Below are 14,099 nucleotides of genomic sequence, written 5' to 3'. Positions count from 1 at the left end.
TGAAAAAGCAGCATTTCAGTTGTATCTGTGTTTTTGTCCTGCTTTTTTCACCAATTGACTTCAGTGGGGTCAGTGGAAAAACGCAGGAAAAAGCACATGCGTAATGCACACGTTGCTTTTTTTATCTTATGCCTTTTTGATGTCACTGGGGTTCCCTGCAGCCATTTTTTCATCTCGTGGTCTTTACTGCGGCACCTTGCTGCAGGAAACTCCGGTGACGTCTCAAGTAGGGATCGGAGAACCCCCCGATGTTCGGTGTTCAGGAGACTCACCCGAACGTTTTGTAAAGTTCACGTTCTGATACAACGCGAACTTGTATCCGAACCCCGAACTTGGACTTTACAGTTATGTGATGGGGCGGGGGGTTGTAAAATAAAGAATACAGTTAGTAATAAACATTGCCATTATACTTACAGGTCCCGCGACGCGTCCTGCACTCTGTCTCCCGCCGCTTCTCCTTCCGATCATCCCTGTGCCCTCCCGGTAACCAGCACTGATGATAGGACCTTCCGTGACATCATAGCATGTGACCAGTCACGTGTGTATTCTCATTGGCTACAGACTGGTCACATGGCTATGATGTCATGCTAGGTCCTGTCACTGCATCTCTCTGGTACGCAGTGCTCACCCAAGCATTTCCGTACTCTGTATACTTGGCTATATGCTTGGGCACTTGCTTGGCTCCCCGTCCTTGCCTATTGGCGCTCTTTACAGACTCCGCCCACATGCCGTGACTGGCTGCCACAGCCGGTGAATAGCGGCACCAGGAATCAGGTGATCGGAGATCACTATTGCTATAGTAACCTGCCTGTCAGGTTACTATTGCAACGGTGGCAGCGCTGACATCACAGTTTACAACCCGCAGCCTCTACTTACTCACTGAGTGATTAGACTGCACGGGGAGCAGCAGCGTCTTCCTCCCATGCAGTGCTGTCTGATGTAGCAGAGCTACATGGGTTGAAGGATAAAGAAGACAGAAGACCAGGATCGTGGAGGGGTGAGAGGAAGTAATAAACATAGTCTCAAAGTGTCTGTGTATTTATTTCTATTAAAGTGTTGTTTTTTTTTCTGTTTGTTTTTTTTTTTTCTTTTGTTAGACCATGTATTGGAGATTCTTAATGGCTGGGTCAAACTTGCCTGACACTAATAATCTCTGGCTTAATACTAGCTAGTAAAACAAAGCTAGTATTAACCCCTCATTATCCAGCGTGCCACCCATCACCAGGGCCACTGGAAGAGTTGGATACTGTGCCAGAAGATGGCGCTTCTTTGAAAGCGCCATTTTCTGGGGTGGCTGCAGACTGCAATTCGCAGGAGGGGCCCAGAAAGCTTTGGCCAACCTGCACTGCGTATTCCAATCCCCAGCTGCCTAGTTGTACCTGGCAGGGTACAAAAATGGGGGCAACACCCATGTTGTGTTTTTGTTTTGAAAAAAATCCAGCACTCAAAGCATTCAACTGAAATTGTTTTAATATAGAAATGTGGCACTCCTTCTATAGTCGCTGGTGCTTGGATAGGGTCCCACCCCGCTGGTGCTTGGATAGGGTCCATAGGATAGGGTTTTTGTTTTTTGTTTTTTTAATTTCATGAAATAATTTAAAAAAAAAATAGGGCTTCCCAATATTTTTGGTTCCCAGCCGGGTACAAATAGGCAGCTGGGGGTTGGGGGCAGCCCGTACCTGGCTAGCATACAAAAATGTCAAAGCCCACGTCTTTTTATGCAAAAAAAAAATAAAAAAATTCAAAAATAAAAGGTTTCCTGCATTTTCCATTGCCAGTGAAGGGGAACACCAAGCAGTGGGGGGTTAACAGCCTTTAGCTGCTTGGATTACCCTTAGCTAGCAATACAAAAAATGCAGCGGGAGCCCACGTATATTTATTTATTTTTTTTTTTAATTAAAAAAAAAAAAAATGGGCTTCCCTGTATTTTGATAGAAAAAAAAAAAAGATAATCCAGCTTCCGGAATAATATAATCTTGTGCAAGCTTTATTTTAAAGGACGTTAAAAATATGTATCATTAAAATAACAAAATGGGGAGCCCATGTGCGGCAATGCGTTTCGAACGCTACCTGCTTTCTTTGTCAAGCCTGAGTAAACTAATGTTATCCACAAGCTTTTAAACTCACTTTTACCAATGTGAGGGGTGAGTTTAATCAGAAAAACATGTGCTATCACAGGGTAGATAATATACAAAACACACGATACAAAATTTTCCACAAAAATTGAACAAAATTATGTACAAGAGAAAAGAAAATCACATATGCATGAACATACAATAATTTTTTTCTTTATTTTCTCGTGTGTATGTATGTGTGTATATAATAAAAAAAATCACATAAAACACACTTTCCGGGATGTGAATGCACAAGATTTCATATTATTCCGGGAGCTGGATTATCTTTTTTTTTTTTTTTTTTTTTTTTTTTTTTTTTCCCCTTCTATTGGATCCCTGCACTACCAGAGTGTTATCCCTGCATGCCGGACCTTGCCACAGCTGAGCTGGATCACCTTCTTCCCTGTATATTTTAATTGCCTAACATCACAGCACTGTTAAATAAATAATTAAAAAAAGTGAAGTAGCGGTCAGCGCAGATAAAGCGGACTGCCATGGGTTGCCACCCCCATCTGCCTGGCGTTACCTTGGCTGGCTATCAAAATACAGGGAAGCACTTTATTTTATTTATTTAATTTTTTTTTTTATTTGAAAAAAATAATTAAATGCTTGCGCTCCCGCTGTATTTTGATCGCCAGTCAGCTAAAGCCAGGCAGCTGGGGGCTAGGATTCTTGGCAGCCTGCAGCCGCCCCTGGAAATGGCGCATTGTTTCTTACCGCCATTTCCAGACATTTTACCCGACTCGTCCAGCGGTCGTGATGGCGGTGGCTCGCTGGGTAATGAAGGGGTTAATACTAGCTTTGTACTCTCAGATGGTACGAAGCCTGAAATTCATGGTGTCACGCCAAATTAGACATGGCCACCATGAATTTCTAGGAAACAGTAAAAAAAGACACAACAGAGAATTTTATTAGAAATAAAACAAACATTTAGAGATTCCACCTTTTTTATTATAAAAAAACAAACAAAAAAACCTTAGTCCGGCGTAATCCACAAGGACAGCCATGTCAGCTTCATCACTCTGCAGACTGTCTATACATAGTGAGAAGCAAAGTGAACTCTGCTTCATCTTTGGACAAACAGTCTATACACAGTGAGAAGCACAGAGCCATGTCAGGTCTGCTACATCGTTCTGGACAGAGCGATGCAGCAGACGCTGACAGTGAGGGCATGATTGCACTGGAGTCTCGCATTGCATCACCCCACTTTCCCGACAGGAGCGCCTCAGCTGTGGAATTACATGCAGTTGACCCACTGTCGTCGGGAGATTGTATGCCGTGATGCGATGACACTCTCATCATGGCGTGCCAGAACCTGTGATAATGTTATACTCATGTGACCAGTCTGTAGCCAATGAGGTAATACAACATTCACATGGGTATGAAGTCACGACAGGTCCTTTCTTTGTCGCTCCATTGGGAGACCCAGACAATTGGGTGTATAGGCTATGCCTCCGGAGGCCGCACAAAGTATTACACTAAAAGTGTAAAGCCCCTCCCCTTCTGCCTATACACCCCCCGTGCTCCCACGGGCTCCTCAGTTTTTTTGCTTTGTGCGAAGGAGGCAGACATGCACGCACAGCTCCACAGATTAGTCAGCAGCAGCTGCTGACTATGTCGGATGGAAGAAAAGTGGGCCCATATAGGGCCCCCAGCATGCTCCCTGCTCACCCCACTCTTGTCGGCGGTGTTGTTAAGGTTGAGGTATCCATTGCGGGTACGGAGGCTGGAGCCCACATGCTGTTTTCCTTCCCCATCCCCCTTGGGGCTCTGGGTGAAGTGGGATCCTAATCGGTCTCCAGGCACTGAGGCCGTGCTCCATCCACAGCTCCTGATGACTCTGCTGGATAGGGGCCGAGTATCGTTCAGGGACATGGCCCTGCTACTTGGAGGTACTCTGTGTCCCCGTGGGGACCGCGCACAGCAACACTCCAGCATTGCTGGGTGTGCTAGTGCACCGGGGACCGCGGCGCTGACCGTGTTAAATGTGCCATTACACACTGCAGCGTCGCTGAGTGTGGTTGTGTATGGGGACTACCGCGCTGACCGCCGCTGCCATTGTTAACACTGCGGCGCAGCTGGGACTTTTAGTGCGCCGGGGACCTCCGCGCCGGCCGCGCTTATACGGCGGCCGCGCTTATTACTCGAGTCCCCGGCTTTTGCGGCCTAGTCTCTTTTCCTCCCGCCCCCAGCCCTGCCAGTCAGGGGAAGGGCGGGACGCTGCACAGGACGAGCAGCACTGAGGGCTGGAGCATGCTTTGCATACTCCACCCCTCTCACTGTGCACAGTGGGGCACCAGTTCCCGCACTTTCTGGGTCACGCCCACGGCTCCCTCCTCTCCTCAGGACGCCGGCAGCCATTCCTGTCAGCTCCTTGAACGCTGCAGAAGGGGACAAATTCTGGGAGACCCAGGCAGGGATTCTGGTGGCCTCACAACCGCTTTAAGCGGGTGGTAAGCAGCACCTGTGGTGCTAGCCCCATTTGTGCAGAAGTGTAATTATAAATTATATGTTTATAGGATATACTTTACACTGTATGGTGCACAGTTGATTCTGGCTATATACCCTATTGTGTTGCTCAGGGAAGACAACAGCATGGCGCCCACAAAAGGCAGGGGTGCCAAACCACAGGCTTACTATGCTGCCTGCGCCGCATGTACGACCCCGCTACCGGCAGGTTCCACTGACCCTCATTGTGTGCACTGCTCGGCCCCTGTGGCACTTACTCAGCCGGAGCCTCTGCTAAGGGGGGCCCAGGGGGAACCACCTGCTGACACTATCCAGGTGACGGGGACAGAGTTTGCAGTCTTTACGGATAAACTCTCTGAGACTATGGCTAAGATACTAGAAGCCTTGCAGTCCAGACCGGTATCTCAGCACAGGGGCACTGTTGAATCATTGCTCCCTGGCCCCCCTCAGTTGGACCAGCAAGGTCCCCCCGGGGTGTCTCATAGATCCCAGGGTGAGGTGTCTGACACAGACCCCAGCCCCAGACCGACTAAGCGAGCTCGCTGGGAAATTCCCTCGACATCTTCATATTGTTCAGGGTCTCAGCGGGGGGAATCTCTGGATGATGAAGCAGAGACAGCTGATCAGGATTCTGATCCTGAGGCCGCTCTCAATCTTGATACTCCGGACGGGGACGCCATAGTGAACGATCTTATTGCGTCCATCAATCAAATGTTGGATATTTCCCCCTCAGCTCCTCCAGTGGAGGAGTCAGCTTCTCAGCAGGAGAAATTCCGTTTCAGGTTTCCCAAGCGTACACCGAGTATGTTTCTGGACCACTCTGATTTCAGAGAGGCAGTCCAGAATCACTGTGCTTGTCCAGATAAGCGTTTTTCTAAGCGCCTTAAGGATACACGTTATCCCTTTCCCCCTGACGTGGTCAAAGGTTGGACTCAGTGTCCCAAGGTGGATCCTCCAATCTCCAGACTGGCGGCTAGATCCATACTTGCAGTGGAAGATGGGGCTTCACTCAAAGATGCCACTGACAGGCAGATGGAGCTCTGGTTGAAATCCATCTATGAAGCTATCGGCGCTTCTTTTGCCCCAGCATTCGCAGCCGTATGGGCGCTACAAGCTATCTCAGCAGGTCAAGCGCAAATTGACGCAGCCACACGCACGTCCGCGCCGCAGGTGGCGTCCATAACCTCTCAGACGTCGGCATTTGCGTCTTACGCTATTAATGCTGTCCTGGACTCTGCAAGCCGTACGGCGGTTGCATCCGCCAATTCGGTGGTACTCCGCAGGGCTTTGTGGCTACGGGAATGGAAGGCAGATTCTGCTTCCAAAAGGAGCTTAACCAGTTTGCCAATTTCTGGCGACCGATTGTTTGGCGAGCGTTTGGATGAAATCATCAAACAATCCAAGGGAAAGGATACATCCTTACCCCAGCCCAAACCGAACATACCCCAACAGAGGAGGGGGCAGTCGAGGTTTCGGTCCTTTCGGGGCGCGGGCAGGTCCCAATTCTCCTCGTCCAAAAGGCCTCAGAAAGATCAAAGGAACTCCGATTCATGGCGGTCTAAGTCACGTCCTAAAAAGACCACCGGAGGTGCCGCTACCAAAGCGGCTTCCTCATGACTTTCGGCCTCCTCAATCCGCATCCTCGGTCGGTGGCAGGCTCTCCCGCTTTTGCGACACCTGGCTGCCACGGGTAAAAGACCATTGGGTGAGAGACATTCTGTCTCACGGTTACAGGATAGAGTTCACCTCTCGTCCCCCGACTCGATTCTTCAGGTCATCCCCGCCTCCCGAGCGAGCCGAGGCTCTTCTGCAGGCGCTGGACACTCTGAAGGCAGAAGGAGTGGTGGTCCCTGTTCCTCTTCAGCAACAGGGTCACTGTTTTTACTCCAACCTGTTTGTGGTTCCAAAGAAGGACGGGTCTTTCCGTCCTGTCCTGGACCTGAAACTGCTCAACAAACACGTAAAGACCAGGCGGTTCCGGATGGAATCCCTCCGCTCCGTCATCGCCTCAATGTCCCAAGGAGATTTCCTTGCATCGATCGATATCAAAGATGCTTATCTCCACGTACCGATTGCTCCAGAGCACCAGCGCTTCTTGCGCTTCGCCATAGGAGACGAACACCTGCAGTTCGTGGCACTGCCGTTCGGCCTGGCGACAGCCCCACGGGTTTTCACCAAGGTTATGGCTACTGTAGTAGCGGTCCTCCACTCTCAGGGTCACTCGGTGATCCCTTACTTGGACGATCTGCTGATCAAGGCACCCTCTCAAGAGGCATGCCAACACAGCCTCGACGCTACTCTGGAGACTCTCCAGAGTTTCGGGTGGATCATCAATTTTCCAAAGTCAAATCTGACACCGGCCCAATCGCTGACATATCTTGGCATGGAGTTTCATACCCTCTCAGCGATAGTGAAGCTTCCGCTGATCAAGCAGCGTTCACTACAGAAAGGGGTGCAATCTCTCCTTCAAGGTCAGGCACACCCCTTGAGGCGCCTCATGCACTTCCTGGGGAAGATGGTGGCAGCAATGGAGGCAGTCCCTTTCGCGCAGTTTCACCTGCGTCCTCTTCAATGGGACATCCTACGCAAATGGGACAGGAAGCCGACGTCCCTCGACAGGAACGTCTCCCTCTCTCAGGCGACCAAAGCTTCCCTTCGGTGGTGGCTTCTTCCCACTTCATTATCGAAGGGGAAATCCTTCCTACCCCCATCCTGGGAGGTGGTCACGACGGACGCGAGTCTGTCAGGGTGGGGAGCGGTCTTTCTCCACCACAGGGCTCAGGGTACGTGGACCCAGCAAGAGTCCTCACTTCAGATCAATGTTCTGGAGATACGGGCAGTGTATCTTGCCCTGAAAGCGTTCCAGCAGTGGCTGGAAGGCAAGCAGATCCGAATTCAGTCGGACAACTCCACAGCGGTGGCTTACATCAACCACCAAGGCGGAACACGCAGTCGGCAAGCCTTCCAGGAAGTCCGGCGGATTCTGCTGTGGGTGGAAGCCACGGCCTCCACCATCTCCGCAGTTCACATCCCGGGCGTGGAAAACTGGGAAGCAGACTTTCTCAGTTGCCAGGGCATGGACGCAGGGGAATGGTCCCTGCACCCGGACGTGTTTCAGGAGATCTGTTGCCGCTGGGGGATGCCGGACGTCGACCTAATGGCGTCCCGGCACAACAACAAGGTCACGGCATTCATGGAACGTTCTCACGATCACAGAGCTCTGACGGCAGACGCCTTAGTTCAGGATTGGTCGCAGTTTCAACTCCCTTATGTGTTTCCTCCTCTGGCACTGTTGCCCAGAGTGTTACGCAAGATCAGGGCCGACTGCCGCCGCGCCATCCTCGTCGCTCCAGACTGGCCGAGGAGGTCGTGGTACCCGGATCTGTGGCATCTCACGGTCGGCCAACCGTGGGCACTACCAGACCGACCAGACTTGCTGTCTCAAGGGCCGTTTTTCCATCTGAATTCTGCGGCCCTCAACCTGACTGTGTGGCCATTGAGTCCTGGATCTTAGCGTCTTCAGGATTATCTCAAGAGGTCATTGCCACTATGAGACAGGCTAGGAAACCAACGTCCGCCAAGATCTACCACAGGACGTGGAAAATATTCCTGTCGTGGTGCTCTGCTCAGGGTTTTTCTCCCTGGCCATTTGCCTTGCCCACTTTTCTGTCCTTTCTTCAATCCGGATTGGAAAAGGGTTTGTCGCTCGGCTCCCTTAAGGGACAAGTCTCTGCGCTCTCTGTGTTTTTTCAGAAGCGCCTGGCCAGACTTCCACAGGTACGCACGTTCCTGCAGGGGGTTTGTCACATCGTCCCTCCTTACAAACGTCCGTTGGAACCCTGGGATCTGAACAGGGTGCTGATGGTTCTTCAGAAACCACCGTTCGAGCCAATGAGGGATATTTCTCTCGCACTCCTTTCGCAGAAAGTGGTTTTCCTAGTTGCAGTCACTTCACTTCGGAGAGTGTCTGAGCTAGCAGCGTTGTCATGCAAAGCCCCTTTCCTGGTGTTTCACCAGGACAAGGTGGTCCTGCGTCCGGTTCCGGAATTTCTCCCTAAGGTGGTATCCCCCTTTCATCTCAATCAGGATATCTCCTTACCCTCTTTTTGTCCTCATCCAGTTCACCAATGTGAAAAGGATTTGCACTTGTTAGATCTGGTGAGAGCACTCAGATTCTACATTTCTCGTACGGCGCCCCTGCGCCGCTCGGATGCACTCTTTGTCCTTGTCGCTGGCCAGCGTAAAGGGACACAAGCTTCCAAATCAACCCTGGCTCGGTGGATCAAGGAACCAATTCTCGAAGCTTATCGTTCCTCGGGGCTTCCGGTTCCCTCAGGGCTGAAGGCCCATTCTACCAGGGTCGTGGGAGCGTCCTGGGCCTTGCGGCACCAGGCTACGGCTCAGCAGGTGTGTCAGGCGGCTACCTGGTCGAGCCTGCACACTTTCACGAAACACTATCAGGTGCATACCTATGCTTCGGCGGATGCCAGCCTAGGTAGGCGAGTCCTTCAGGCGGCGGTTGCCCACCTGTAGGACGGAGCCGTTACGGCTCTATTATGAGGTATTATTTACCCACCCAGGGACTGCTTTTGGACGTCCCAATTGTCTGGGTCTCCCAATGGAGCGACAAAGAAGGGAATTTTGTTTACTTACCGTAAATTCCTTTTCTTCTAGCTCCAATTGGGAGACCCAGCACCCTCCCCTGTTTTTTTGTGTACACATGTTGTTCATGTTGAATGGTTTCAGTTCTCCGATATTCCTTCGGATTGAATTTACTTTAAACCAGTTTATAATTTTTTTTCCTCCTTCTTGCTTTTGCACCAAAACTGAGGAGCCCGTGGAAGCACGGGGGGTGTATAGGCAGAAGGGGAGGGGCTTTACACTTTTAGTGTAATACTTTGTGCGGCCTCCGGAGGCATAGCCTATACACCCAATTGTCTGGGTCTCCCAATTGGAGCTAGAAGAAAAGGAATTTACGGTAAGTAAACAAAATTCCCTTCTTTAGCCAGAGGTGCTTACCAGGGGCAACTGCAATGATTGGACGGACGCGTTAGCAGAAGCGCTGGGAGGCAAAGTCTGCAGGATGCGTCGTGGGACCTGTAAGTATGATCATAATGTTCTAATAACATGCGTTTTTTTTTTTATAACAGCTCCTGGACCCGAACGGTTACACGAACTGTAACATGAACGTCCCAGAAAGCTCGTGCTCAGGGTCGTGTGCACAAACACCATGTGTTTGGTACGGACTCCGAACATTACAGTCGGGTTCGCTCTTATCTAGTTACAAAGTGAAAAGAGTTCATGTCAGCAGGGGGTTTCCAGGTCGCCACATGACAGCACCACAGGAGTTGCTCCTTTTGACCTCCACAGGGCAAGGAACACACAAGAGGTTAAAAGCCCCTCCCATCCCAACCTCCTCAGTGTTTTTCCTGTCCCTGTACAGGACGGACTCAAGAAGATCTTACCGTCGAGATGAAGGGGGTCCAGGCGTATCAAGGGTATGGGGCCTCGCTCTCTCCTTCCGGCCTCAAGCAGGATCCCCACTGCACCAGCCGCTTCCCTCTCTGCAGATCTGCCAGCAGGAACTGTGTTCACCTTGTGATGTCACTGGGGTTCCTTGCACCTAGGCCTCGCAGTCTTACTTTGGGACCTTGCTGCTGGGAACTCTGGTGATGTAGGTGTCCTGGCCTGTTAGGCAATCCATACCTGAGTAACCCGGGGTCGTCATGGTGACGACCCAGGGTTACCATGTTAGCAGTCGGGTCCCTGTGATCGCATTAGACACCCGATCGCCAGGGAGAGGTAATCGATTCCTTTCCCTGCCTTTAAATGTTTTGATCGCAGGATTTAGAGGGTAAAATTGCCGGGAGCAGTGCAGGCACTGCTCATGGCAGCGAGAGCCGGGTTCTGGAAGTAAGATCAGCTGGTGACCTGGCGGCAACTGTAGGGGTACAGCGCCTAAACCCCCACAGTCGCCATGACTAAAAAAAACATCTGAAAAAATGTGCAAACGCAATAAAAATGCACTTGTTTCAGCTGCTTTTTTCCTGCCGAAACATGCGCTTCTGCACATAAAAATGCAATGTGGGCACATAGCTTAAATCAGGTACACAAAGGTATTTAAACCTGATCATGTGACTACAAATTAGGGTGCTTTCACACTTACATTGTTTGGCATCCGTCACAGTCCGTTGTGTGACGCATGTGACGGATGCCTTGCAAATAGTGTGATAATAAAGGTAACGGATTCCTGTGAAATAATGCGTTGCGTTAATTTTTTTTTCTTTAGCCGAGAGAGAGCCCCCATCCTCGCCGCGCACACACCGGCACTACAGCCCCCATCCTCGCCGCGCACACACCGGCACTACAGCCCCCATCCTCGCCGCGCACACACCGGCACTAACTGAGTAACGTCCCCGCTGACAGCGTGACTCCCTTCAGTTGCTATGTGGAGCTGATAGAGAGCGGTCGTGTTCTACTGCCGCTCCTGTCAGCTTCATGTAGCAGAGCTGGATGCGTCGTGGGACCTCTGTGGATTACGCCGGACCTGGAGGGGTATTTGGGGATTTTAATAAAGTGGTGAAAGGATTTTTTTTTTTGTCCTTTTATTCCAAATAAAGGATTTTTCGTTGTGTTTATTTAATTTCACTTACAGGTTAATCATTGAGGGTGTCTCACAGACGCCTGTCATGATTAACCTAGGATTTAGTGGCAGCTGTGGGCTGCCATTAACTCCTTATTACTCCGATTGCCACTGCACCAGGGCAATTCGGGATGAGCCGGGTAGAGTCCCGGGACTGTCTTATCTAATGGATTTGGCAATTTCGGGCGGCTGCTGGCTGATATTTTTAGGCTGCAGGGCTCCCCATAACGTGGGGCTCCCCATCCTGAGAATACCAGCCTTCAGCCGTGTGGCTTCATCTTGGCCGGTATAAAAATTGGGGGGGGACTGCATGCAGTTTTTTTCCATTTATTTATTGTACAGACCCGCCCACCAGCGGCTGTGATTGGTTGCAGTCAGACACACCCCCACACTGAGTGACAACTGTCTCACTGCAACCAATCATAGGCGCTAGTGGGCGGGGAAAGCAAGGACTACGATATTGAATAATGAGCGGCCGGCATTTTCCAAACCAGGAGAAGCCGCCAGAGCAGTGTGACGGCTGTGCAGCGCCGCGCCGGTGATCGGTGAGTATGAGAGAGAGGGGAGAGAGACCAGGAGTGATTTTAAACTATTTAGATTGTTCTGCTGAGCATGCTCAGTAGAACGTGACGGGATCAGTCAGTGGATTCCACCGCTTAATGCCTTGCTTCGGAATCCGCCCCGGATTGTAACGACCCAAAAAATGCTACATGCAGCGTTTCCTCCGCCCGACGTTGCGTCAAAATAACGACTCCGCGTCGTCCAGCGGATGCAACGCAGACACTTACGTTACAGTGCATCGTCAATACAAGTCTATGGAGAATAGCGCTGTGCGTTAACGGACTGCGCTATTCTCCATAACGGCGGATTGCGCTGAACGCAAGTGTGAAAGCGCCCTTATATGGGCATAATATCTAAGACTTGATGAAATTCCTCCAAATCTGTTAACTTTAAAGAATATGCTACATGCTTGGGCTATGCCAATCCTCCGTACTCGAGGTATTCCATGACTGGCAATATAAGTTGTAGTTAGCCCACTTGTACAAAATTTGTTAATACTCCATTTATAATTTTTTCTTTTCAAGGAATATTGTATCCACGGTGAATCTTGGCTGCAAATTGGACCTTAAAACGATTGCACTTAGAGCTCGAAATGCTGAATATAATCCAAAGGTAATATAATCTGCACAGTTTGTAGCGAAGACCACATAATAAAAACACTGCAAAAAAGTCAGTCTTCTTGGTTGGGAAAGTTAGGCTATGTGCGCACAGTGCGTTTTTCGGGTGCGTGTTTGGGCTCAAAACTGCATGACTTTGCTTCCCCAGCAAAGCCTGAGTTTTCATTTTTGCTGTCTGCACACAACTTTTTTTTTTTTTTTTTTTTTTTAGCTGCATTTTTGGAGTTTTCCCCACATGCAATACATTGGAAAAACGCACCATAACGCGGTAAAAAAGCATGCGTTTTTTGCACTTTTTTGCCGCGGGTGCGTTTTTAGCGGCCCAAAACGCAGTGTAAAAAAACGCAGCATGCGCACAAAGCCTTAATCTGCTTCAGTTGATTCATTAGACAAATGTAGAGGTTTGTTTTTTTTTGTTTTTTTTTCTCCCTCTTAGGCTATGTGCGCAGTTACCGGATTTTGCCGCGGATTTGCTGCATGTTTCGCTGCAGAAAATGTTCATAACATCTCTGCAGTGAATTACCAGCAAATCCTATGGAGAAAAAAAATCCTGTGCGCACTGGGTGGAATTTGACAGCTGCATGTTTTGCTGCGGGAATCCCGCAGCAAAAACAAGTGCATGTCACTTCTTTTCCGCACATCGCTGCGGGATTTCACTCCCTTGACTCAATGTTAATCATGAAATCCCGCAGGGAATAACGCAGGCAGCAAATTCTGTGCGGTTCACTCCGTTTTCCTGCGTTATTCCCTGCGGTATTTCGCGGTTTACCTCCGGTAATGTGCATCGCTTGTCTGCGGTTTGCAAGGAAGTGATGTCATTACAGGAAGAGGAAGCCATGCAGAGAGTAAACACAAACACATCACAGACACAGAACACATAGACACAGACACATAGAACACACGTAGAAAGAAAACGGAAATATAGAAAAAAAGAACGTGGGCTCCGCTGTATATTTACCTCCCAGCCGAGGTAAGCACACAGCGGCGGCCCGGTATTCTCAGGCTGGGGAGGGAGAGGGACAGGGTTAATGTCCCCCGCCTCACTCCCCCTCCGGCAGCCGAGAATATCAGCCGCAGCTGCCCCGGCACTATCGCATGCAATATGCGGCACTACCGGAGTGTCCTCGGCTCTTCTTGCCACCGTGTAGCAGTGGTGGCAAGGTAATACAAGGGGTTAATGATGGTGGGGGACCACCGCCATTAACCCCAGGCTTGATCATGGCAGCGTCTATGTGACAGCTGACGTGATCAACCCGTAAGTAAAGTGAAAAAAACAGACACCGAAAAATCCTTTATTTTAAATAAAACCAACAAGCCTCGTTCACCATTTTATTAACCCCCCCCAAACAAAGCTCCGGCGTAATCCACAGGTCCGACGTCCTGCGCTGCTTCCATCCAGCCGCGACTGTCACAGACACAGCGCTGAATGAAAGCAGCAGACAGCAGAGGTAATTACCGGTCATTTCCCACGGCCGGTAATGTGAACTCACTGCCGACCGTGGGAAATGCAGCGATCTGTCCTCTATCTATCCCTCTATCTATCTGTATCTATCCCTCTATCTATTCTTCTGTCTATCTACTATCAGAATTATTATTTTTATTTTTTTTTCTTCAATGTGCTTTATTGCATTGAATGCAATAAAGCACATCCCAACCCGCACGCGGCAAAACCGCGGCAATACCGCGAACAATACC

At 50.0% G+C, this 14,099-nt stretch overlaps 1 protein-coding gene across 1 annotated transcript in view; it reads left to right on the top strand.

Moving 5' to 3' along the window:
* The window catches only part of TBP (TATA-box binding protein), a 117,743-nt gene that overhangs the window by 8,980 nt on the left and 94,664 nt on the right, over positions 1-14,099 (top strand). The window contains exon 4 of the mRNA XM_075338192.1: positions 12,312-12,399. Within this exon, the coding sequence (XP_075194307.1) occupies positions 12,312-12,399 (88 nt within the window). The remainder of the gene's footprint in view (positions 1-12,311; positions 12,400-14,099) is intronic.

This window comes from Anomaloglossus baeobatrachus, chromosome 3, assembly GCF_048569485.1.
Source record: "Anomaloglossus baeobatrachus isolate aAnoBae1 chromosome 3, aAnoBae1.hap1, whole genome shotgun sequence".
NCBI classification, from domain to species: domain Eukaryota; kingdom Metazoa; phylum Chordata; class Amphibia; order Anura; family Aromobatidae; genus Anomaloglossus; species Anomaloglossus baeobatrachus.
The sequence above is the reverse complement of the archived record's forward strand: the minus strand, read 5'-3'. Positions and strand labels throughout refer to the sequence as shown.